The sequence below is a fragment of the Schistocerca cancellata genome, chromosome 8 (assembly GCF_023864275.1).
Source record: "Schistocerca cancellata isolate TAMUIC-IGC-003103 chromosome 8, iqSchCanc2.1, whole genome shotgun sequence".
In the NCBI taxonomy this organism is placed as follows: domain Eukaryota; kingdom Metazoa; phylum Arthropoda; class Insecta; order Orthoptera; family Acrididae; genus Schistocerca; species Schistocerca cancellata.
Window position 1 is genome coordinate 583,853,687 of NC_064633.1, and position 26,698 is coordinate 583,880,384.

The following is a 26,698-nucleotide window of genomic DNA, read 5'->3' on the forward strand; positions in this document are numbered from 1 at the left end:
GTCAGTCTGAGATCAAAAATAGTTGTATTTTGGAAGTTAGAAAAAAATTCATTAAAAAAAAAAAAAACCTAATTTTCCAACAGTCAAGAATTTAAATAAATACAGTGATGTGATAGTTCACCTTCAGTGACTATGTGCAATGATCTGATAACACTTTCAGTGTTCATATATAAATTTGGAAAGTTTTTAGTTCCAGAAAACCTCTGTGACTTTTCTATAATAATAATTTCAAGAATTCTAAGTAAATATGTGTATTGTGTGTTAGGGTGCGTGTGAATGAGAATGCGTGTGTGAGAGTATGTGGGACGTTCGGCAGTATTAAAAATCACTCATGTAATTCTCTACAGGAACTGGCAAGTATTCCAACTCTGTAACGTGGGAACGAATCCACTAGTGGTTCCCCTACTAGTGAATGTCGGATGTCCAAGTATGTATGCTTATGTATAAGACAGCCAGAACATTCGCAACTACATAATAAATTTCCAGATATAGAGTAAAGTTTATAGTTCATTTTGTTTTGTTTATTTAATTAGAGAGCTTTGTGCTACTTAATTTGATGACGTCAATGAGCCTAGAGAAGTGGTTGGTGCTTGCTAGATTTTGGCGCGAGCCATGCCCTAGAAGTGAGTTCTCATTGGTCGTAAGTGCTGACAGCCAATGAGAAGTGAGACGGTTGGCCGCCTAGCGAGGAGATATAGTTTTGAGTGAGGGAGAGTGAGAGAGGAGTCGCGAGCTAGCTTTGATTGGAAGCGGTTATGCTGGATGTGACTTTTCGCATTATGTGTAAGATGAAGTCTTGGGATGACTTCCGCATTATGGTGCAGTGTTAATGGTATCTGGTAGTGACCAGAAACTGTTTATGAAAACTTTAGAGTGTTGTGATAATTCGTTCCGATGAAAATCGCGAGTGAACTTTGAATTATCTAGCGTGGCGGTACTGAGTATATTCTTACTGAATATTTTATGGCGAGCATAAGCTATTACTAAGGACAATCACTGAATATCATGTGCAGAAGTAATTGGCTGATCATTGACTGTGTTACAAGTAATTGGTTTCGGAATTTGGGAAGGTAAAAGTTCTGGCTGTTTTAGGTATAGTGATAATTGTGAGCAGAAACTTTAGTAATTTTCGTAAATGTGGGCTGATGATCTTGCTTAACGGCAATAAAGATCTATTGAAGGTTTAAATTTGAATTTCATGTTTAAAGTACGAGTGACATCCCCTTTCCGAATCATTTCTTTAAAGTACACAGACAATTTTCAGCAAATTTTACTTATAGCGGCCTCCGGCATGTAGCTATGAGGTTACAGTTTCCTCAACACTGCTTTTCTGTGATCTCGTAAGTAGCTGCAGTCAGGAGTTTTACGTCGAAGATCTACCCCTGTAAAGAGGTAGGTGAACAAAAATTATAAAAGAAATTGCATTGCAGCAGCAACGTATAATCCGTCGCAATTGGTGCACCGCACGCACGCACGTAAAAATCCGTCGCACCATTGTAAAGGGACATCATCCTCTAGAATTACTTTTCCTCAACAGTAGTAGTCAATACCAGAAATATTTTTCGAATTTTGGACAGGTCAGTATTATCTAACATGCTTTTCTGGAAAGTTTCATATAGTTTTATCCACAATAAGTTCGATTTCAGGTTAAAATTTATGAAAAGGAATTACTTTATTTTTGTTGTTACAATCAATTTGTACTAGCTCTGAATGTACAGTTAAAAAAAAATTTTTTTTTCCTTTTTCTAGAAACATTTGAAATTACAAAATATTTGACACATTTAAAATTTCTGTTATTAATTATGCAATCTGGTACTGTTTATTATGTTTATTTCTGGATTCGTTTATAAAATAATAATCTAAACTAAGATAAACTAATTTAACCAGAAAAATTATAAGCCCTTTGGAATATTGTTATTACTGCAGAGTGAAGTAGTAGTGAGTAAGCCTCTGATGTGATTGGACTTATTTTTGTATTTTGGACGAACAATGTAAATTCGGCTTTATTAATGTGAAAATTCAAAAGACAGTGTGTTATAGTAAATGTGAGACAATAAATTATCACGAAAACAAAAATTCTGCAAAGACAGCCTTCAAAATTATTTAGATCAATTGAACCATGAGAACATAAAATGTGAGAATTTCAGCCTCAAGAATTAGATCTCTAGACATTAAAAAATGGAGCCAACTGAGCAAGAAAAAATAAGTAAAAAGTTTATTGTAAATCTTACTCCTCTCATATCTTCTGAAAAGACTTCACCATTGTGGACAGTGACAACAACAAGAAAGGGAGTGGCAGAGTACACTAACCAACTTATGAGAGTTGTGAGTAGTCTCATCAGTCCTGCATGGATGATTTAATTCGTCCTTGTCATCAGGAGACTGAGGAGAAACTTCTAGTAAAGGAGCGCCAGAGTTCTGGCACTGACCAAGGCAGCAATAGTTGGGGAAAATCGAAGGCAAAGCAGATGGGTGTACTTTGGCTCACGGCTGCAATTTACGACCTAGGGATACAGAGCAGTGTTAGGAAAATGTCGGGATGGATGAACTACAATAGATTATTATTAGTGGTGCTAAATTACAAACTTTTTGGGAGTGTTCATATTTTTCTGTTTAGAAGCAGTTTTATATTCCGTATATTCACTTCCTAATTGATTACATATTATGTAGAAGGAAAAATAGTAGGGAGGTGCGAAATACTAATGTCATATACTGTGAAGGAATGGCAACACAACATAAGTTGATTGTAGCGGATTGTGAGATAAAAGTATGTAAAAGACAGAGACACATAAATCAATGTGAAAGGAAAATCAAGTGGTGGAGATTAATGGATAAAAATTTGAGAGAGGGGTTTAGTGAAAAAGTACTGGGAAAGGTATAATTGGCAGAGAGTGTGCAAGAGTCCTGGAAAATAGATAGTGTTGTTATAAGGAAGACTGGGGAGGAAGTGTTTGGGTTAACGCCTGGGAGAGGGGTGCCAAAAGGTAAGGAAGCATGGTGGTGGAATGAAGAGGTGCAGAAGGTTGTGAAGGAAAAGAAAGATGATAAGAGGAAGTGGGATATGTCTGGAAGTCCTGCAGATGGCAAGCAAAGAGGGAGGCAAAACGAACAGTGGCTAATGCTAAAGCTGAATCAGTAAGGGAGACATACGAACAACTACAGAAAAATCAGGATATGAGACAAATGATACGGATAGGCAAATCAAGAGATAAAGCTTTTAAGGATCTAACAGCAATAAAACAAATGAAAGATGAAACAGGAATAGTTCTGCATGACCACGGAAAAATAATCCAAAGGTGGTTGAATTATTTTGAGAAATTGCTGAATGAAGAAAATGTAAGAGTGAAAACTGAGAAAGGAGGGGCAAACGAAGGATTAACGATGGATATAAGTAGAGATGATGTTGAACAGGCAGTTGAAAAGATGAAAAATGGGAAGGCAGTTGGCCCAGACCAGATCCCCGTTGAGGTATGGAAGTGTCTCAGTAAAAAGGGAATTGAGCTCCTTTGGGATTTAATGAAGAAGATTTGGTGACAGGAGGAGATGCCAGACGAGTGGAGAACTAGTGTACTGATCCCATTATTTAAGGGGAAAGGTGATGTGCAGGACTGCAGTAACTATAGAGGTATTAAACTGATGGCACACACAATGAAAATTTGGGAAAGAGTTATAGAACCAAGATTACACAAGGAGACTGTGGTGTGTGAAGAACAGTTTGGGTTCATGCCTGGAAGAGGAACGACTGATGCAATACATGCTTTAAGGCGGATAGTGGAGAGACACGGGGGGCTACAAGCCGATCTACATATGGTTTTCATTGATTTGGAGAAAGCGTATAACAGAGTCCCAAGGGACGAAATATGGAGAAGCTTGAGAGAGCAGTGCGTGCCAGAGAAGTATGTGAGGTTAGTGAAGGAAATGTACAGAGGAGCAGTGACACAGGTGAGAAGTAGTGTGGGCATGACAAAGGTGTTTCCAGTAAAAGTAGGGTTATGTCAAGGATCTGTGCTTAGTCCCTACCTCTTTGACTTCATTATGGATGTGCTAGTGAAAGATGTGAAGAAGGAAGCGCCGTGGAACATGATGTTTGTGGATGATGTGGTTCTTTGTGAGCAGAGCATCGACAGACTTGAGGAAAAGCTGGAGCATTGGAGAAAGGCACTAGAAGAAAGAGGGATGAAAATTGGCAGGACGAAGTCAGAATATTTAGCTCTGAAGGATGTGCAGATGAGGTCTTGTAAGATTCAGGATGATGAGCTGAAATAGGTCTGCAAATTTAAATACCTGGGGTCGTACATACAGAGGGACGGAGGACTGGAAAGCGAGATACAACACCGAATAAATTGTGGTTGGAACAACTGGAGGAAAATGACTGGTGTGTTGTGTGACAAGAAAATGAACATTGGGTCGGAAGGGAAAGTGTACAAGTTGGTGGTAAGGCCTGCTATGATATACGGGGCAGAAACATGGCCAATCACAGTAGTCCAGGAAAGGAAGATGGAAGTGGCGGAAATGAGGATGCTGAGGTGGATGTGTGGGGTAACAAGGAAGGACAGGATTAGAAATGAATTTGTTAGAGGAGCTGTGAAAGTGGGACCCATGGGGAAAAAGATACAAGAGAGCAGACTAAGGTGGTACGGACACCAGAGAAAAGGGGAAGAGTATATCGGAAACAGAGTTGAAGATATAAAGACTGAAGGAGCGAGAAGGAGAGGAAAACTGAGGATGAGGTGGAAGGAAAGATATCTGGGGACCTAAGGGAGAAAGGATGGAAGAAGGAAGAGGCAATGGATAGAGTACTATGGAGGAGAAGGATCCAGAAGAGCAACGCCGACCCTACGTAACGTGGGACAAGGCGATGGTAAAGAAGAAGAAGAAGAAGAAGAAGAAGAAGAAGAAGAAGAAGAAGAAGATATTCACTTCCTAAGAAATATTTATATTAGATATTTAACAATCAATACCAACCCTGCTTGATATATTTAATCAGTTTTGTATGTATGCTGCCAAGGTATTAGGCCTTCTCATAGATTCCTTAATGATGGAAGAGATGGGCACATCAACTACTAACAATTTCCTGACCAAAAATAAAAACTATTTATTCTTCTTTTAGTTTCTGTATCTACAAAGTTCTATTTATTGCTTTACACTTTAATTGCAATTAATTTCAAAGTCATGAGACACCATAATTCGACACACATTGCAATTATCAAAGGACATCTGCAATATTATCCAACTGCAACTCATCTCTCTGTGTAGCAGCATGTGTGGATACATCACCAGCTGTAGTGTTTTTGCATTTGTCTGCATGTAGATGGATTAGCAGTTCCATTGTGCTTCTGTCAAGTGATGTATGTCATTGATGTACTATAACAAAACAGAGAAAATCCCATTATTTACACGAAACTCATTCTGTATTCAGAAACACGTGAAAGGATGTGAAGGCCAGTTTGCAACTTATGACATGGTTTTATTTTTCACCACGTGTTGTAGGTGAATTCTTTCTGTGTCAGGTTATTAGAGGGCGAGATTTTTTTACTGTAGAAGAAGAAAACTGGCATAAGAGACCTACGGGCAATCAGATTATTTATGATGGCAATGCTGCTTGTTGCAAGTCTTTTCAAGTTTCCGTGCACTGTGTCAGAGTCTAAAATTTGAAAACATCATTTGTTTCTTTCCTGTGTTGTATTATAAAAAACTTTGGTTATTGTAATGAAGAACATTTGTTTAAGGGTGTTATTCAGTGAGAAGGATGTTTGTGATCTGATAAGATGATTGATGTGAGAAGTTAATATTTTCTTTAGTTTTATCAGCTGAACCACTTGCACAACATAACATAATGATGTTGGGTGGTTTTGTTTAATGCAGTTCTTGTTTTGACACAGTGTGACATTTATTACTTCTCAGTGATCTGCTTTTGGACTACTTTTAAGGATTGCTGTTTGTAATAAAATGGCTTGGAGTCTCCACATGCTTTTGCACGAACTGAAAATTAAATGAATTTCAAAAGATAACCATTTACAAGGTGTCAAATGCATGGATAGACTTTGCAAGTGGCTTCGTTACTGACCAGAGGTACCAACCAAATGCAATGTTGCAGTTACCCTAGAATTAGTCACACAAAGAAATGCAGGCAGGAATTATTCCAGTGCAGAAATGACTACTCAACTCCCAGTGTTTGTAAGTTTAACAGTAAACAGCAATTATTCACTTTGTACATTATCATCAGATCAGCTGGTACTTACAAGATCTCAAATACTGCTTAAGAGCAAGGTTATAATTAACCTGGCAGCTACATTGCATAAAATCTGCGAACTTTTCCAGAAAATTCCTCAAAAATTAAGTTTTAAAACCAAAGTTCCAAGTGGAGAATTAATCTCAAAAGTTGCAAGTCTAGATTGCTGCAACTAATCATAACAATAAATTCAATGCTCACATGACAAAAATATGACAAAGTCCACAGCCTTTATTAGCATTTTCAGTAACATGATACGTCCTGTAGGCGATGACATCTCGGTCCACAAAGCTCTCCAAGCCAGATACGTTTGGAACTCCTGATCCACCTCGTACAATGGCGACGGTTAACCATCCGTTGCCATGTGTGAAGGAATCATTAATGTCGATGCTGAAGTTGAGTCTGCATCCACAGAAGACTGCTGGTCCATCCAGTAGAGAGTGTGCTGCAACAGATTTTATAGTATTCTTCTTCTTGTCTGCAGCTGATGTTGTCATCTCCACGTCTTCAATAGTTTTATATATTGTCTGTCTTGAACGTCGGCCTACGAATACTATAAAATCTGTTGCAGCACACTCTCTACTGGATGGACCAGCAGTCTTCTGTGGATGCAGACTCAACTTCAGCATCAACAGTAATGATTCCTTCACACATGGCAACGGATGGTTAACCGTCGCCATTGTACGAGGTGGATCAGGAGTTCCAAACGTATCTGGCTTGGAGAGCTTTGTGGACCGAGATGTCATCGCCTACAGGACGTATCATGTTACTGAAAATGTTAATAAAGACTTCGGCAAATCTACCTATATGTCACCCTCACCTTTTACTTTATATACTCGTAATAGACGTAAGCTATCATCGACGTTCAAGACAGACAATATATAAAACAATTGAAGACGTGGAGATGACAACATCAGCTGCAGACAAGAAGAAGAATACTATAAAAGACCTTGCCAGCCTAATAATATGCAGTTAGGATGAATGGGCATAGGCAGAGGGTGTATACTGGCAACTCGCAATATCCTGTTGCGGAGCATGTTCTACAGCATGACAGTCGTTACCACAGTGCCTTATGCCACCACACATGGATCTGGATTCTTCCCCCAGTCACCAGTTTCTCAGAATTCTGCAGGTGGGAACTAGTTCTACAATATGTCCTTGGTTCTTGACAACCACCTGGCCTTAATTTACGTTAATTTCTTCCATCTCAGAATTTCTTCACAATAACTACTTCTTTCTTCACTCCATTTTAGTTTTCTACGTCTTCCATTTTCTTACCTATCTATTTTTCCCTGTCCCCCTCCCACCTCTGTTATGTGCAGTACACTTAGCTTCTCACTTTTATAAGCTCGTACACAATGTTTTAGCAGTAATCTCTGTCTTGCATATTACCCTGTCGTGCACTTTCAAGTCCTCAGGATTTCAAATCTCATCCGGTGCAGTTCCCAGCAGTCAGTCTTCCCTTCTCATCCCGTCCGGTAAGCCTCCCTTGACCCGTGGTTCTGAGTGTCTTACCTAAAATCTATCCCTTTTCCTAGACCTCTACAGTCCTTTTCCTTCAACCCTCTTCCTTCCCTTTCCACTCTTCTACCTGAAGAAGGTGTCACTTGCTCCAAAATCTTGCTTAATTATAACCTTCTGTTATGTGTTTATTCTGTCACCGTTTGGTGAGTAGATCTTTTTATCTATCCAATTACATCACATTAACAATATTCTAATTAATGATATGAATATAATAGAGGGAAACATTCCACGTGGGAAAAATATATTTAAAAAGAAAGATGATGAGACTTACCCAACAAAAGCGCTGGCAGGTCGATAGACACACAAATAAACACAAACATACACACAAAACTCAAGCTTTCGCAACAAACTGTTGCCTCATCAGGAAAGAGGGAAGGAGAGGGAAAGACGAAAGGATATGGGTTTTAAGGGAGAGGGTAAGGAGTCATTCCAATCCCGGGAGCGGAAAGACTTACCTTAGGGGGAAAAAAGGACAGGTATACACTCGCACACACACACATATCCATCCATACATGGATGGATGGATGGATATGTGTGTGTGTGCGAGTGTATACCTGTCCTTTTTTCCCCCTAAGGTAAGTCTTTCCGCTCCCGGGATTGGAATGACTCCTTACCCTCTCCCTTAAAACCCATATCCTTTCGTCTTTCCCTCTCCTTCCCTCTTTCCTGATGAGGCAACAGTTTGTTGCGAAAGCTTGAGTTTTGTGTGTATGTTTGTGTTTATTTGTGTGTCTATCGACCTGCCAGCGCTTTTGTTGGGTAAGTCTCATCATCTTTCTTTTTAAATATAACAATATTCTAAATATTTCATGGTACGGATGTGATAAATAAAAGTCCCAATCCTTACAACTGTTTGCAAACAATTTTAAAGTTGAAAATGAAAATATTTCATGTTCCAGCCTCCAAGATTGGTTGAAAATGTTCTAAGTATTTCATGGTACTGGACATGAAAACAATAAATCCCAAAGATGACATGGTCAAAATCGTGTGCAGACCACCCCAACCCCTCTCTCTCTCTCTCTCTCTCTCTCTCTCTCTCTCTCTCTCTCTCTCACACACACATACACACACACACACACACACACACACACACACACACACACACACACACACGTGTGCACGCATTCAAGACTGCCAGAAAATCCCCTGAATGCCACGATAAAGATGGCCCCCTAATGAGACCTTGCTTAGAAAGTAATCAAATGAATGAGCTTCCGTTTCTTGGAATGTTTAAAATTACTAATTTCTGTTGTATGTACATGTATTATACTTCAGTTTAGTCCAGAATTTTATCGGCTTTCCATTCCTGTATGCAGATTTCCAGTCGGGCCAATAGTTCTCTCAATATTAATGAATTTGTCCATTTTGAGACTACTTGGCCTAGTTTCTTTACCAGAAATTAATAATAAAGTAAAAAGAACATAATAATTATTATTTGCTCCACTACTTTTGATGTTTAAATAATACTTTTGGCAAAATTCAGGTTTTTGTGGCTCAGAATGCATACCCTGGCTTGTAGTTCAAGCTGTGTACCATTTATCAAAATCACTTTGATATGTTCTGACTGCATTTTGTGCTCTATCCATAGACACTTTGTTTATTACAATACAGCTTTATGTTCTAAAGATATTAATTTTTCAAATATATTTTACATGCAACATCTTGAAGTTAAATGCCTTTAAAACCACTACTCTGATTAAGGATACAGGGTACTTATAAATGATGGAAAAATCGAAATTTTTTATGACTTTATTGTATTCTATAGTCTTTCCTGATTACATTAATGTATACATTATAGGGTTTCAAATAAAAATGACCTATATATACCAAATTTTAAAGTTACGGTCATGTGTGCGACCACACCTCCTTTATTTCAGTTACGGAAACCAGTACTATTTCGAAAAGAACTGTAAACGTTCTGTTTCCAGCGATTATACTTATGATTTTATACGTTGGTAACAGTGCAGGTTTCTAGTGTCTGTTAATGATTATCTTTGCTAGTATTTACTTTTGTTTAACTGAAGCAGTTTGTTCATGTGTTACTGAATGTTTGTTGCCCATGTGCTACATATATTTGTGGAAGTACATATCCTTTAGTATGCAATACGAACTATGCCACACATCAAGAAATTCAATAAAAGGAAATTCCGTGGTAACCAGTTCACAAACAAAGCAAGCCACACTGTTGAAAGTAACCTATGTATCAGTTCTTCAGGAAAGAAACTCCCACATGGCACGCGTCCTGCTGATTCAAATTTGTGTGTTAACAATGACGCTGTTTGTGTACAATAAAGTAGCAGAAAGGGTTTAGCGTCAAAATTAGTTGTTCTGTGTAGATCCTGCAATAAATCTACCTAGAAAATGACTTCGAACATTGTGCATAATTTATATGATGTCAATTTGAAGTTAGTGTATGCAATAGGAAAAGGAAAGAAGACTGCTCAAAGTTTTGGGGTTTGATGGCCCTTCCTCCTCCTCCCAGTAGGTTCAGCAGGTGCATAAAAATACTTTTAGGTGCCTTGACAGTTGTATATAAATCATCTATGATATGTGCAGAAACTGTAAATATTAGTGGAACCAGGGACATTGCTGTTGCACTTGATGGGACATGGCAACATCAAGGACATCGTTCCTTGAATGGTGGTGTAAATACTACTACTCTGGAGAATGAAAAAGCTGTTGATGTTGAGTGCTTATCTAAGTACTGCCACACCAGCCATGGTAACACTGAAGGACATATTGAACATCAGTGTTCTAAGAATTATGAAGGTTACAGTGGAGGTATGGAGTGTGATGCAGCTCTACAAATATTTCAGAGTTCAGTGCCTGTTTATAATATTAGATATACGAATTATCTAGGTGATGGGGACGTTAAAGCTTTCAATGAAATTAACGAGTTCAATGTTTATGGTGATACCTTGGTAACAAAACTAGAGTGTTGTGGACATGTGCAAAAGAGGATGGGTGCTAGATTGAGAAAGCTACAAAGAGAAATGTAAGGAAAATAGCTGTCTCATGGAAAATCTCTGTCTGGCGGATGCAGATTGACAGAAACTGAAATAGACCTCCTTCAGAGTTGTTATGGACTGGCCATTAGATGAACTGCACCTCTAAGTGATGTTTCAGCAACGAGAAAAACTGTATGGGCCACCTACTTTCATAGGTTGTCCACAGATGACCACCCTGTTCGCGGACATTGCCCCAAAGGAAACAGATTCTTGGTGTGGTTACCAAAAAGCAAAAGAAAGTGGTCAGATATACCATCATAAGCATTCTGTTCCTGAGCCTGTTATGAATGAAATAAAACCAATTTTTAGAGACCTGAGTGACCCTGTTTTCCTTAGTAAATGTCTTCATGGGAGTACTCGGAATACAGATGAAAGTTTCAACCATTTCATATGGAAATGATTACCCAAGAATGATTTTGTAGGTCTAAATACATTAAAAGTTGGTGTACTAGATGCAGTGATATATTTCAATGATGGAGTGGTAGGAAGGTTGGAAGTCCTGAGAAAATTAGGCATAAAATGTGGCTCTAATATGGAAGATCGATTGGTTGCGTGTGACAGACAATGGGTGCATGAAGCTGAAAGATTTGGTCTTCAAGTTACCAAAGAAGCAAGAAGTGCTTAAAGGAATGTCAAGAGGAAGCTTGAAGATGAAGAAATGCTGCAGGATGAAGACTATGCTTCAGGAATGTTCTGGGGCACAATTTAATTGGATTCATATCTTCATTCACAATTTCCCACAAGTTGTCTTTTTCAGAATTCAGGTACAAATATTTCCTAAAGTTTATAAAGCATTGCTCTGTTTTTGTCTATAACTTGCAATAGTCCATACTTATGTAGTAGACCTAAGCTTTATTGCAGAATCAACTAAATTATTGAAAAAAAAATGTTTTTATTAGGAAAAAAATTAAAGTGTAAGATGTGATATTTTTTTATCCTTGTAATATACATAATAGGTGGGTAAATAGGTCCAGTACCTCAGCCATCATGTCATGCATGTCTGGTAAAAATTTGGTCTCCTTCAAATGTATAACATTGGATTAAAAGGTATCTCAATTTGAGGAAGCATTTTGAAAAAAAAATTGCATCAGTTTCTTTGTAATTTTTTTAATAACCATAATCAGGTTCATAAATATTCAAAATACTTCTGATTTGTTTAGACAGTGTGCTGCATTACCAGGTATCAACAGAAACATCTGTAAAACATATACTTTATAAACAGTGCCTGAAAGAAGTAGGTGTTGATTTTTACATTATATTGAGCCGAAAAAGTACACTGTATCCTTAAAGGCAGATAACTATCAGTGAAATCATCTTAATTTTCTCTTTAAAATGATGCTATTGGTTTTTGTGTAGTTAGTTTGGATTCATTTTTATAGAACATTTTCATGTTTAAACAATATTTTGAGACCTCTATGGATGCTGCCTTCTTAAAACAGCCAGAATCTGCAGGTTTCCATCCAGCATGTGTTACCAGCACTAGGGCGAGGATACAGATGTTTCACATTCCGACTATGTCCCCCAATGACTCCGTTTCAGTTGTGCCACTGTCTATTGTTGCTGTCTATAGGCTCTTCAGCTCACAGCCCGACTGAAGCTCACCCGTCTTTAGTTGTCAGACAGCCGAGCTAGGTTGACAATGGCTGTGCCCACTCTCAAATAAACACAGTGTGACTGTCACGTCTGCATTTTATGTCTCCAACTTTTTGTAGTTGGCTGTATCCTTCAACAATACTTGTTGTATATTTACAAGTGAACAAATACAATAAAGAAAAAATGTAATTTAACAATGTTAGATACTTATCCTCTTCCTCTGAATGTGCTATAGATTTATAAATAAAGATTTTATACAGGATTTGATGTGTTCTTGAGTATATGTATCATAAGCTAGGTATTTAAACTAATTTTGGTATCTGGGAGGCTCAGTAAATCACTTGCAAAAAAATTGAAAATTTATTTCATCACCAATTATGTTTTTTCCTTAGTGGAGGTCAACTGTAATGCAAACTAGCAATTTTTTTTTTTGTCATGGAACTTTAATAATGAAAACATTCTTTGTCTTTTGAACCGTGATGGGTTGTTAAATTATTATGTATGCTGTGTAACATGTAATAGTCTTAGAAACTTCTAACATTTCAGAGGTACATCTGCAAGATAATTGTGCATGAGGTATGCATATTTATTCTGTATGCAGACTTTCGTTGTAATAGTTAACGTCCTCCAAAATGTTTTCCTGGAACACATTAGTAAATAATACTGAGAAAATATGTTAACTTACTGATTTATTTGTTCTGTAGACTTCCTGTGACATGAAGTGCAGTTTCAAATAAAAACTGTATGAATTAAACAACACTCCCAGTAAGTTTGCTTCCTTTTAAAGCTTTTTGCTGTTTTTCACAAGTTTTTTAATGTGTTCATTTGATATCATAGGCAGAGAGAAAATTTAGCAAGTTAAAAATGTAAAATGATAGGCAATATTATGAAAAGGAAAGTTGCCACTCACCATACAGCAGAGATGCTGAGTCACAGATAGGTACAACAAAAAGACTATCACAAATAAAGCTTTTGGCCAGTAAGGCCTTCGTCAAAAATAGACAGCGCGCGCGCGTGCGCGGACACACACACACACACACACACACACACACACACACACACACACAAACGCAACTTGCACACATTGTGTGTGTGTGTGTGTCCGTTCGTCATCTGTTTTTGACAAAGGCCTTACTGGCTGAATGCTTTATTTGTGACAGTCTTTTTGTTGTACCTATCTGCAACTCAGCATCTCTGCTATATGGTGAATGGCAACTTTTCTTCTCATAATAATGTTACATTCCATCTTGGATTTTCCATTGTTTAAAATGATAGGCAGTGGTACGTGCAATCGACTACATAGCTAACTGGTGCTCCATTTGTCTCACCTCCATGTCTGTGCTGCACCTGTATTATCCCAACAGTTTCCAATGCTGTAGTCCAAAGAAATTAGACTCTGCTTACTATTTGTGTTTTAGGAAGACGCATGCAAGAGGTGCTTTGAGGAGGTGATAGACAACTTGTGCATAATATTTGACTTGAAGGACTTTGGAATAACGTGCATGGACTACCAGCTCATCAAGAACCTCATATGGCTTCTGAGCAAGCACTACCCTGAACGGCTGGGCATTTGCTTGATCCTGAATGCACCAGCAGTCTTCTCCACCTGCTGGCCAGTCATTAGGGGATGGTATGTGTCTCTGCCCTGCTGACCTCTTAGGCACAACTGCCAAAAATGAATTGTGCTGTGCACTGTAATTTATGTTTAGTTGCCTCTTTATTTCTATTCACTTTCAAAGTATGTTTGCTTTTAGCTATCCACCTGCTGTGGTATGTAATTATTGCAGACTTTTCTTTTTTGGTGTGTGTGTGTGTGTGTGTGTGTGTGTGTGTGTGTGTGTGTGTGTGTGTGTGTGTGTGTGTGTTTGTTTGTTTGTTTGTTTGTTTTACGCTAATTTCATATTCTAGGAGTGCCTCTGTCTCATTATTGTAATAACTTCAAGTTGAACAAATATACTTCAAGGAAGACGCAATACATGAAAGTCACAGATCAAGTAAACAGAGTAAGACGTGTGTACACTTTAACAGTCAAATCATAACTGAGTCCAAGTCTAGCGGGTGCTGGCTGGCTGGCTGGCCGCTTAGGTAGCACTGCTGCTGCATGGCTGGCAGACAGCGCTGCATGTAGAGGACGCGCGTAACTGCGCGGCAGCACTTTGAAAGGTTGGCGAGTCACAACACTTTCCCCCCCTTTGAATATTTTGCACAGGTCTTGATGGAAGTGGCCTGTAGATTGCTAACGTCCATAGGTGTTGTTTGACTGGCCATAAAGTCTTGAGGAGGAGGCTTCCCGTACAGACGGAAGTGCCCCCGATGATAACGGGTAGAGATGACAGGAGACGCGGGGGTCAAATCTGCTGGGGCCCCATGCACCAATCTGCCCGTTGCGGCAAGTCCGGTTGTTATAACAGGAGACATGGGCGATGTGTCCGCATCCGTAGGAGAAGGAGGTGAGTAGAATTGCTCCGACAGATGATGGTCATCTGGTTCCTGCATGGGCACGTCTCCTGGTGGCATCAGTTCTTGTGCTGGCACCGATATGATGGTGAGAGGACTGCGTTCTGAGTAATGAGAGATTCCAGTATCCCAAGCATCAGGTAGAGCCGAAGGTGGTGTAGCGGCATCCGGAACAGGCGTTGCCTGCACACGAGGCCAAAGCTGGTCCGAATGACCCACTGACTGCAACACCCGTGTCCGTCTGGATTTCATACAGGCGTTGGCCACGGTGTCGTAAGATGCGGCCAGACTCCATTTTCGCCACCTGCCATATCCCCGTACCCATACAAGGTTGGCGGCGGTGAACCAGCCAAGCGAAGGCACCCGCGGCCATGAGGTGGAAGGCCGCAGAAGATGAGGTGCGTGCGGGGCTGTCGGCCATGTAAGAGCTCAGCTGGGCTGTGGTCGCCCATGGGGGTGAAACGGTAAGAAGCCAGAAATTGGAGAAGCGCATCATCAGCAGCAGAAGAAGTCAGAAGTTTCCGCATCTGAACCTCAAATGTGTGGACCAGTTGTTCAGACTCACCATTTGACTGTGGATGGAACGGAGGGGCTGTGATATGCATGATGCCGTGACAGGCACAAAAATCCGCAAAATCGGAAGAGGCAAATTGCGGACCATTATCAGTAACAAGAGTAGAGGGAAGACCTTCCAAAGGGAAAATGCGAGCTAGAGCATTGGTGGTTGCCGCGGTGGTAGGCGACGTGCAACGGACAATGAAAGGAAAGTAAGAGTAGGCGTCAATGATGAGAAGCCAATAAATACCTAAAAAAGGTCCCGCGGATTCAGCATGAATATGCTCCCAGGACTTCTTAGGCGAAGGCCACGGTGACAAAGATGACTTCGGGGCAGCGGCCTGTGACGCACAAGTGCTGCAGGCAGCGACCATGTGTGTGATTTCGGAGTCGATGCCGGGCCAGTACGCATGACAGCGCGCCAGAAATTTTGTGCGAGAGATACCCCAGTGCCCTTGGTGAAGGAGGCGCAAGACCGAAGCACGCAAAGATGCAGGTACCACAACACGCAGCAAAGGATTTTCGGTGGAAAGGAAGATAACACCATCCCTAGCCGTGAGGTGGTAAAGCAAAGCGTAGTAGTTCTGCAACGGATCAGAACTCTTAGCAGACGGCTGATCTGGCCAACCCTTCTGAACACAGTGTAAAACCCGGGAGAGGGTAGGCTCAGAACCCGTAGCAGCCGCCAGTCGGTCCCTGGTGATGGGGAACCCATCCACAACCCACTGCTCGGCAACATCCAGGTGGAAACACAAAAGTTCATCCCTATCGAATGCCAGATCAGGACCCATGGGAAGGTGAGACAGTGCATCAACATTCACATGTTGAGCTGTTGGCTGGAAATGAATCTCATAATTAAAACGAGACAAGTAAAGAGCCCAACGCTGGAGGAGGTGTGCAGCCTTGTCGGGAAGTGACGTTGATGGATGAAGCAAGGAAACAAGTGGTTTGTGATCCGTAACAAGATGAAATTTGGATCCATAGAGAAAAACACCAATCTTATGAAGAGCATAAACAATGGCCAAAGCTTTCTTTTTCAATTTGAGAATACTGTTGTTGGGCATCCGTGAGCGTTTTGGAGGCATAAGCAATGGATTGTTCAGAACTGTCAGAAAAACAGTGTGCAAAGACTGCACCGACCCCTTACTGAGAGGCGTCTGTGGCAAGAACAAGATTTTGGCCAGGTCGATAAGTAGCCAGGCACGGGGCCTGTTTCAGCATAGTCTTCAATTGCTGGAAAGCCGTATCACATGACGCGGACCAGGGAAAAGGCACGTTTTTATGCAACAGGCGATGCAACGGCTGAGCCACCGAAGCAGCAGATGATAAAAACTTGTGATAGTACGCTATTTTCCCCAAGAAGGCCTGCAGTTCCTTAACAGATGTAGGGCGAGGAAGGGCAAGGATCGCAGCGACAGTTTGCCAAAGCGGTCACATACCATCCAGAGAGAGCTGAAAACCAAAGTAAGTGATAGATGCCTGAAAAAATTTTGATTTCTGAAGATTACACTTAAGACTGGCAGTCTGTAAGACATGAAAAAGAGTGCAGAGATTTTGAAGATGTTCATCAGTGGTGGAGCCAGTGACAACAATGTCGTCCTGGTAATTTATACACCCAGGGACAGTGAGCAATAATTGTTCCAAGAACCCTGAAAGAGAGCAGGGGCACTGGCAACCCCGAATGGCAATCGTTGGTATTGATAGAGGCCGAAAGGCATGTTAAGGACTAGAAACTGCCGGGAAGCAATGTCGAGAGGAAGTTGATGATAAGCTTCTGACAGGTCAAGTTTAGAAAAATACTGGCCTCCAGCAAGTTTAGTGAACAATTCTTCAGGTCGAGGCATAGGGTAAGTGTCGATACGGCATTGAGTATTTACAGTGGCTTTGAAATTGCCACAGAGACGAATATCACCATTTGACGTAGCAACGACAACGACAACGACAGGAGAGGACCACTCACTGGAAGTGACAGGAAGCAAGACCCCTGAAGCAGTGAGACGATCCAGCTCCCGTTTGACCTGATCACGAAGGGCCACAGGAATGGGCCGAGCCCGAAAAAACTTAGGCCGAGCAGTGGTTTGAGCGTGATATGAGCTTCAAAGTCGTTTGCATGGCCTAACCCAGGAGAAAAACGGGACAAAAATGTCATCGACAAGGAATCCAATTGAGCATAAGGAATAGCATCAGAGATGATATTGACAGAGTCATCTATGGAGAACCCAAAAACACGAAAGGCATCGAAACCAAAAAGATTCTCTGCATTACTATGGTCGACCACAAATATGGGAACATTGCAAACGACAGATTTGTAAGATACCTCAGCATCAAATTGTCCCAAGAGAGAAATCTTCTGTTTATTATAAGTCCGTAATTGCCTAGTGACAGGTGACAGGATTGGAGAACCCAACTGAAGATACGTCTGAGAATTGATGATAGTGGCAGCAGAACCAGTATCCATCTGCATGCAAACATCTTGACCAAGTATTTGGACAGTGAGGAATAACTTCCCTGAAAGGGAAGAAGTACAATTGACAGACAGCACAGAATCAGAATCAGTGTCATGTTCATGAACATCATGTAGGCGTCTGGATTTGCAAACGGATGACACATGACCCTTTTTTTTTTTTTGCATTTATGACACACAGCCCAACGTTGTGCACAATCTTCTCGTGAATGTTTCGTAAAACACCGCGGACATGAAGGAAGTTGCCATCGGTTTTGCTGCAGTCTCTTAGAGGTTTGTTTACGGTTAGGCTGAGGCTGCACTTGGGAGCATACTGCAGCCACGTCAGCCGATGGGACACACCACATGCTTCGTCAACATCGCACAGAGTTTGTATTTCCCTGACATTGCCCCATGCCTCTATTTGTGCTCCAGTGGCACGAGAAATTTCAAAAGACTGAGCGATAGATAGGACTTCATCTAGAGTTGGATTTGCCAACTGAAGGGCACGTTGCCTAACTTATTTGTCGGGCACCGAGCGGATAATAGCATCCTGTACCATGGAATCAGCGTAGGATTCTTTGTGAACTTCAGTAACAAATTGACACTTTCTACTGAGGCCGTGAAGTTCAGCAGCCCAAGTGCGATAGGATTGATTTGGTTGTTTTTGACGATGATAAAAGGCAACACAAGAGGCTGCCACATGCATTTGCTTTTGAAAATAGATGGACAGAAGTGAGCACATTTCAGCAAAGGACAAAGATGCAGGATCTTTCAAAGGAGCCAATTGCGACAACAACAGATACATTTGAGGTGAAATCCGTGAAAGGAACAGAGACTTACATGTTTGTTCGTCCGCGACATGAAATGCCAAGAAGTGCTGTCGAAGACGTTTTTCGTAATCAGACCAGTCTTCCGCCATCTCGTCGTAAGGAGGAAAAGTAGGTAGAGACGATGATGAGAGATGCCCCGCATTTGATGCCGCGACGAAATCACGAATTGCATTTGTGAGAAGCGTTTGCTGTTCTATGAGACCTTACAATAGTTGCTCTAAAGTAGCCATGGAAACATGTGGGTCAATGATGGAAAAGAAAAATCCCATCCTCGTCGCCAATTGTAATAACTTCAAGTTGAACAAATATACTTCAAGGAAGACGCAATACATGAAAGTCACAGATCAAGTAAACAGAGTAAGACGTGTGTACACTTCAACAGTCAAATCATAACTGAGTCCAAGTCTAGCGGCCACTGGCTGGCTGGCCGCTTAGGTGGCGCTGCTGCTGCATGGCTGGCAGACAGCGCCGCATGTAGAGGACGCGCGTAACTGTGCAGTGGCACTTTGAAAGATCGGCAAGTCACAACAATTATTGATGCTTTTTAATATGCCATTCGTATTTCCACTAAAGGTAATTCCATAAATTGCGACACACTGGTAACCTCTCTTTCTCAACTCCATGTCAATTGACAATAGTGTCATTGTGAATGTGAAGGTGTATAAAATATGTCTGACGTGTGGTGTATATGTGAACGTTGTGGTAGATTTTAATTGTTGGGTTTTGAGAAATTTAACAAAACCAGCTTCCATAATGTTGTATTTTTTTCCTTTCTCCTGTTCTGTCACTCTGCTTTTGTTGTGTTGTTCTTCCATCATGTACAGTACATCTTTGAAAAGCAGCAGTTTTCTGTATGTTGACTAAGTCAGTAAGAAAGCTGATATTTTTTATTATTGTATGAACACTGGATAATGGTAATATAATATAGTGGCTGCTTCAGTCTTTACACACTACTGGTCTGTATGATCTTGTGTGTCCAGAGTCATCACATCTGTTCACTAATATTCTTCTGTAGAGCTATATTTAAAATGCAGATAATAAAATAATTTATTTGTATAATAAATTCTGCTTCAATATTCACCTGTTAGATAAAATCATGTGATAAATATGAAAGACTTGTTTGAAATCAGATCAGACTGATAAACGATTTTCCTCATTTTCCTTTTGCAGGTTGGATGAGAACACTTCCAGAAAAGTTAAGTTTGTGGATGATATAAATGACTTAACAACATATCTTATACCTGATGTTATACCTGAAAATATGTAGAATGAGCAAGTATCACTTTCACATAAATGTCGATTTCATTGTTATAGAAGTGCATGGCAGCACCAGCCATTCATAAAATTATTTGAGCTCTAATCAAAAACAGATCATTTCAAAATATTTTAATGCTTACTCATGTGAATTTATTTAAAGTACTGGCAGGTTGTCTCTCTTGCCCATATATTGTGTTACAGTCTTCATCACCAAACTGTGTAACAGTAAAGCTAATTTTTATAATGTGTAGATATCCAGGACTTCAGGACAAATAAGAACATTTTATAGTAAAACATGAATTCAGCATTTAAGCATTTCATCATTATTGGTATGCATTAATCCTATATATCTTCATGAGGAGCAAAATAAAAGAAGTGTAATAACTTTTATTGTTTTGTGTAAACATTTCAGCTAACATTGGAGAGTTGGTGAAGGCTTCATCAGTGTAAATTAAATCAGTTGTGAAATGCAAATGAGTGCTTTTTTTAGTTCCTGTATTTTGCATTTTAATGGTGTAACTAACCTAAACATTTACTCGTATCGGTGTTGTAGTTATTTTTAGCATTTTTTCTGTAGTATCTTGTGTTTCTGACCCTCAGTGTTACAGTTTTATTTGTCATTGTACATGCAGTTGCAAATGCTTTTATGGTGGTTTCGATGTGGCCTTCAAAGTTTTGAATGTTGTTGTTGTTTTTTCTTTTAATGAAGCATGCAATGTATAGATCATTCCTTTAGTTTTAATTTTGAGCCATCTGTCAAAAGAAGACAAAAAAATTCTGAATACCACAGTCAGCATCTCTTTCTGAAAATGTCATTTTTTAAATTAATGCTGAAGAGAATATGGTATGATGATGTACTTTTGTATCTAATCCATGAGATTGTTGCAGTGATTTACATAAATTTGCGCTGAGACCGTTGTTTGTACATTGTGTTTCGAAAAAACGTATTTGTAGAAATAGAAGAAAAATGTTCATATATCTTGCACTAAAACTTTATTTACTGCTGTATTAATTTTTTTAAGGATCACTATGTATCAGTGTTGTGTAGGTATATGATTCTGTAAGCTGTCACATTACTAAGTAGTTGATGACATGTTTGCACATAACAGGTGTTTTAGATTTACTTAATTTTTGTGCAAGATATTCTCTAATTTTCCAGTTAAATTTGCAAGTACACCAAAATCCTAAATGGAGCAGCAAATATTGAGTTGACCGTACATCACTCAGACATTTCACTAGTTGCTGTGGAAGTAATGACTGTGAATTTTAGTGTATTGGCATGGTACTTTGACACACTAACTTGTTTCTTGCCTTCAAAAGTCTTTGGCAAAGACTGTACTTTTTATTTTGTTAAAAATTCTAATTTTTTGTTAACTAAAGATTTTTGTGATTGGTTAGGTTGATTTTATGTATGTAAAACTGAATTCAAATTCAGTGGTTGGGTTATCAAATGAAGTTGCTTGTTTGATAGACTGGATTTAGTACTGTGTAAAATTTCCTATTTGCACATAAAAAAGACCTAAAATGTAAATAACTTTGTACAAAGGAATTATTTATTTTATTATAATTTATTAATGTTGTAAAGTAATGTAACAGCTATTGGTGCATTTCATGTAAACATTGGATAGCACTATGTATATGATGAGAGTATAACACAGAAACCTGTGTGCTCCAGGTATCCATAATTCAGCTATGAATTATTATAGTATATGATTTTAAATGGTAATATAGCTTGCAATTGACTTCCAATGCCTTAAACAATCTGTATTTTATAAGATTGAACTTCTGTCTTCTTGTGCAATTTGTTGCAGCCATTCCCCGTAAGTATAATTTCCCGTCCACATATATAAAATGAATATAGACTTGTGAATCTGTATCATTAAGAGCTTCCATCTGTTTTTGTTGTGTGGGGTCAGTGAAAGATTAACATCTGTGTTTTCAGAAAGTTTGGAGACTCTCCAATTCTCAGTAGATTTGCAACAAAATGATGATGAAAGCCAAATGTTCCATTTCAAGAAAGAAGGCTGAAATGAATGAGACAGCCAATATCATCATTTCAAATTATTATGAGAGACTAATTCTTTTCTATCTTTCTGGTTTATAGCTGAACTTTTCAGCTATATATCGAAAAATGTATGCATGAAAAATTTTGTGATGTTCCCACTATGACAGTTTTTATGTAATATTACGATCATAAAAATTTTAATATTTTGCTATATCATGGACCAGATACATGTAATTCTTCCATCAGTAGTTTACATACTATAAAAATGTGTAAATTGTTCTCTGAAATTGATGAAAACCATCGTACTGTCTGTTGCTGGTGGGAGTAGTCATATTCAGTCTCTTCTGTGTGTTCCACAGAAAATATATGCATTCTGGATCAGAAGTTTATTCCCTTGACCTTTATTGGTGAAATGGACACGTCTTCCAGGCAGGTATCTTTTTGGTCCATGAATTATGAGACAAACCTGATTTAATATAAATGATTTGCAATTTTTGTCTGTTGATTGGGCAGGGTAAATAATATTTTACATTTCTCTCGATCAAAAAGCTGACTGGCATGAGGCCACCGGAAGGCAGAATAGAGTTTTCATGCCTCATACCTTGTGCTTGCCAGCAGCCACATGCCGCACTATGTTTAGGACCATAGTGGTACAGTATGTGCATTAGTTTGTGTCTCTTGATCGAGTTGATGCCATTGTACAGGAAATCAGGTACAACATCTTGTTCAGTGTTTTGATCTTTGTTTTTTACAACTTTAGGCACCATCCAAAGATATACTGTACTAAACAGTGGAGTGTGTGGCTGGTGGCAGGCACTCTGTGTCAGATATGAACCTCTGCTGTGTCTGCTGGTGGTCTGGGGCAGTTAATATGTTAACTTAATAACAAAAGATTGGTTATATAAAAATTGTAACGAGTCAGCTTAGACTGTAAATAAGCAACCTACTAATTAGGTCAGATCCTAAGAAAAGGATTTTACAAAACGCATTGAACATAATGGTTCATTAAATCAACGTAAATTGACATTGAATGTATGAGGCACTTTTTTAACATAAGTACCAATTTTAGAAAAATAAAAAAAATGCAATAGTACAACCCCACTATTTTTGTGTGAAAGATTAGACCTTAATCTATTTTTCAACATAATTTTCACCTGTATTAAAAGTGCTTATTGTAACTTATGACAAATTTCTGGAATCCATAGAAATCTCCCACCTGATATTTTTGTTTAAAGCAACCTGTACTAAAGTTTTAATGTCATCTACTTCCTCGTAGCATGGACTGGCAATATTGTCGTCTTCCTCACACTGCTGACTGGGAAGGTGCTTCTTTTAAATACAAGAACAAATGATAGTCACTAGATGCTAGATCAGAGTATACAGAGGATGGTCAGTTTATTCCCAACCAGACATGATCTTAATGAGCCACACGGGAGCAGACACTGATGTGGGGCTAAACAAGCCCTCTTTGAGTATGCTCTGTCTTTTGTTTTGGATTTCAAGGTGCAGTTTCTTTAAATTTCTCAGTAACTGCATCGACAATGCTATCCCAAGGCAAAAAAGCCAACAAGCAGAACATTCCGCCTACTCCAAAATGAGCACTTGATTTTTCAGACTGAAATTATTTGTTGGAACTGTTCCTCGGGTGATCTTAAATGTCTACATTCCAAGCACTTATGCTTCGATACTGATGTATTGTGGGGAAGCCACATTTTGTCACCAGTGACAGTTTTGATTAAAAATTTATTCTCTTCAGCATTAGCTGTGGAGTAAAGCCATTGCACTGGCTAAACGAGTGGTTTTGCAACTCGCTTAGTATTTTTGGAACCTGACATGTGTGTAAGCATTCCGTCACACAACACTTTTTGTAGTGTGATGTAAGGTGTGAGATAATGATGAAATAGTGTAAAATTTGTCTCCTCGAATTTTTTTATTGAAATTCTGCACCAGGACATCAGTAATGAGGGACATTCACCCAGTTTGCATGTCATCGTTCTCAATTGTGCGGCCTTTAAATACACTGACTGCCATGTGTGTAATGATGAATGTTTCACCGTCAGGCCAGATATTAGTCATGAGACTCCTCTGTGTCCACTGGCGGACACACAATGTGAGACGTTACTGTGGCGGCCTAGTGGCAGTCAACATGTGAAATGCTCTTCACCATTTTTCTAACCATTCCAAGCATTTTCTCCCTACTTCATTAATATGCTAACGAATTTTGGTAGCTTTCACCTCTCCCACATTTAAGAAACGAATAACAGCACTTATTTAACAGTCTACTGCATTTTTAATTACCTAAGATAAATCAGTGTTCACACAAATGAAAGCTACCACAATGGCATTTGTTGATAATCAACAGTTGGAAGTAGTTTGCGAGCATGCATAGTACAGCTACTGCAGAACTCAGACGGCCCTGTTTCAGAGTGGTACTTATCTTAAAAATGTGTGTTAGAATATTAGCAGTACTAGTTAGCTTCAAAAGAATGTTGAAAACATGAATGCCCACAAAGGTCTATGTGTACAGAATACTTTTTCACAACTGCCCTTTTAACATGTAATGTAAGTATTGAATTTCACGTTAAGGCTGGGAAACGTGGAAATAAACTACCCAGGCATCGTATGTAATGTATTTAAAAGTAGAGCTTCTTTTTTATAAGAAAAGGTACAAGATGCGATGAAGAGACAGAAATATCATTACAAAACCTGGATCATCGGAAAAGTATCACATTACAGCAATAACCAAGAAATATACATTAAATTTAGATTGAACTCCAATGTTGAGTGTCAGAGAACTATGATTTATAGGTGCGAAAATGTTGATTTATTTAATAATAAACAGGGTAAGAAGGAGGAGGAGGAGTGCTACAACATCCAAAATTGTTGCCTTGTCTAAACCAAAGGCAAAATTCAGTTATTACATCTTTTCCACTTGTGTGCACTTCAGCATGATTCAGATTTTTCTTCCTATTGTTATTTTGTAGTCAAGGGGTCCAGTTCCATAGTGATTTGGCTTTTATTTATTTTAAATTTTGTTACCACCTACTCGTTCTGCTGCCACAGTCACCAGTGAGGGAGCAAAATCGCTTGTACCATCTATTCGCGAGTCATGTAATTTTTGTTGTTCCATCATATTTTAAATGTGTGCACCACATTTTGTGAGGCAGAGAGTGTAATCAACACAGAATTTGCCTAAATGAGGATGTGAAACCACCCAATAAACACTTTAAAGTTGATTGCTTTACTGGCCCAATTGCCAGTAATCTTGCACACGGGTTGGATTGGAATCTGGCTCACACCTGCCTCATATGCTGGTGTGCTTCACTTTTTGTAAGCAGATCCTCTCAGTACTGTTCTCTCATCCATAATAACAACAAAATATTTCCATTGAGATCATTCTGAATATTTGCTTTATACGTCTTCCACTTCATTCGTCATATGTTGTTGCCTTTTCTCCAGCCCAGGCTCAGCAATGTGTACAAACCAGACATCTTAAAACATTATAGATAACATCATGAAATTTCATCTTCCATTTATCTTCACTGACTCAGCTTTTATTCAGTTAACATCTTTCTTAATGATGCACAATTTACGCATGTAAGTGCATGTGGAATCTACTGACGTAGGTGCTGAGAAAATAGCTATTGGCCTCGATAAGAAACTGTATTGGTGTTCGACATGAGATGTAACCAATGACTTAAGACACAGTAGCTAGTCTTGTGTTGAAACTTGTCACTTTTTTGTACAACTCTACGTAGATAATTTCATTAGCAGTGCAGCTGCTATTAGGCAACTTTTCTAACACGGGGATGTTTATCACACCTACCCATTTTCTCTTGAGGCACAGTGTATAATGTGTCAGCTAACAGCACACATTGTGTGTCATACTGGTGGTTATTTTCTTGCTTCCATGATGGATACGATTAAATTACTTCATGTTTTAGATTTGCATATATTTTCCCAGTTACACACTGAATTTCATTTGCCCCACACACTATGTAGTATTAAACACTGATACAAAATCAAAACATAAACTCAAAAGTGGACCGGCAAACAAATGGAAGAGACAAATTTGTTATAAGTTAAATAAAAAAACAAATTTTGAAAATGGAACTAGTAAAACTGCAAGGAAATGAAAGAAAAGGAAGTGTAGTAACTGACAGAAGATAAAGGACTCTTTTTAACTGGCACTAAACTGAAAGCCAATCCACTTTTTCATGAAAAGGTGTCTGAGAAAGTTCAGTAAATATAGTAGCTGTTGCTGCTAGTTAAAGAAACAAACTGCTCTTTTTTCCTAATGCTATATAGTTATATGTTCATTTCTAACACTAAGATTTTTGTGGTGTCTGTAAAGGAATTAAGTGTAACAAAATGACAACAATGTTAACAGTTTAAATGAAATGATGTATATTGACAGTCTTAGCAATTAATTTTTAAATTCAGGTATCCCTTTGTAATTCTCAATAACTGTTGAGAAATGATCATACTGAGAGAGACACTGTTGCTACTGTTCAAGAAAATGAACAGCTGCCCATCTCTGTTCAAGTTGAATATAGCTTAGATGCTGAGTACTTATTATGTGCACTCATTATTTTCAGTCCACAAAGAACTGAAAAAGCATATGATTTTTCCCGTTTCAAGGCCTTGATGTTAACTGCATGATGGGCATCAGCATTTGTGCCCATCTAATGCCATGAAACATTGTAATGCCGTCTTACCACGTTAATGGTGGCTTGCGTATATTGTTTTAGTGACTACATTGCATACTGGTATGTTATGTGACTTTACTAT

General features: G+C 39.0%; 1 protein-coding gene across 1 annotated transcript in view; it reads left to right on the forward strand.

Moving 5' to 3' along the window:
• The window catches only part of LOC126095122 (uncharacterized), a 70,665-nt gene extending 44,348 nt beyond the window's left edge, over positions 1–26,317 (forward strand). The window contains exons 4-5 of the mRNA XM_049909830.1: positions 13,776–13,987; positions 19,816–26,317. Of these exons, the coding sequence (XP_049765787.1) occupies positions 13,776–13,987; positions 19,816–19,912 (309 nt within the window). The 3' untranslated portion in view covers positions 19,913–26,317. The remainder of the gene's footprint in view (positions 1–13,775; positions 13,988–19,815) is intronic.
• The last annotated feature ends 381 nt before the right edge of the window (positions 26,318–26,698 follow it).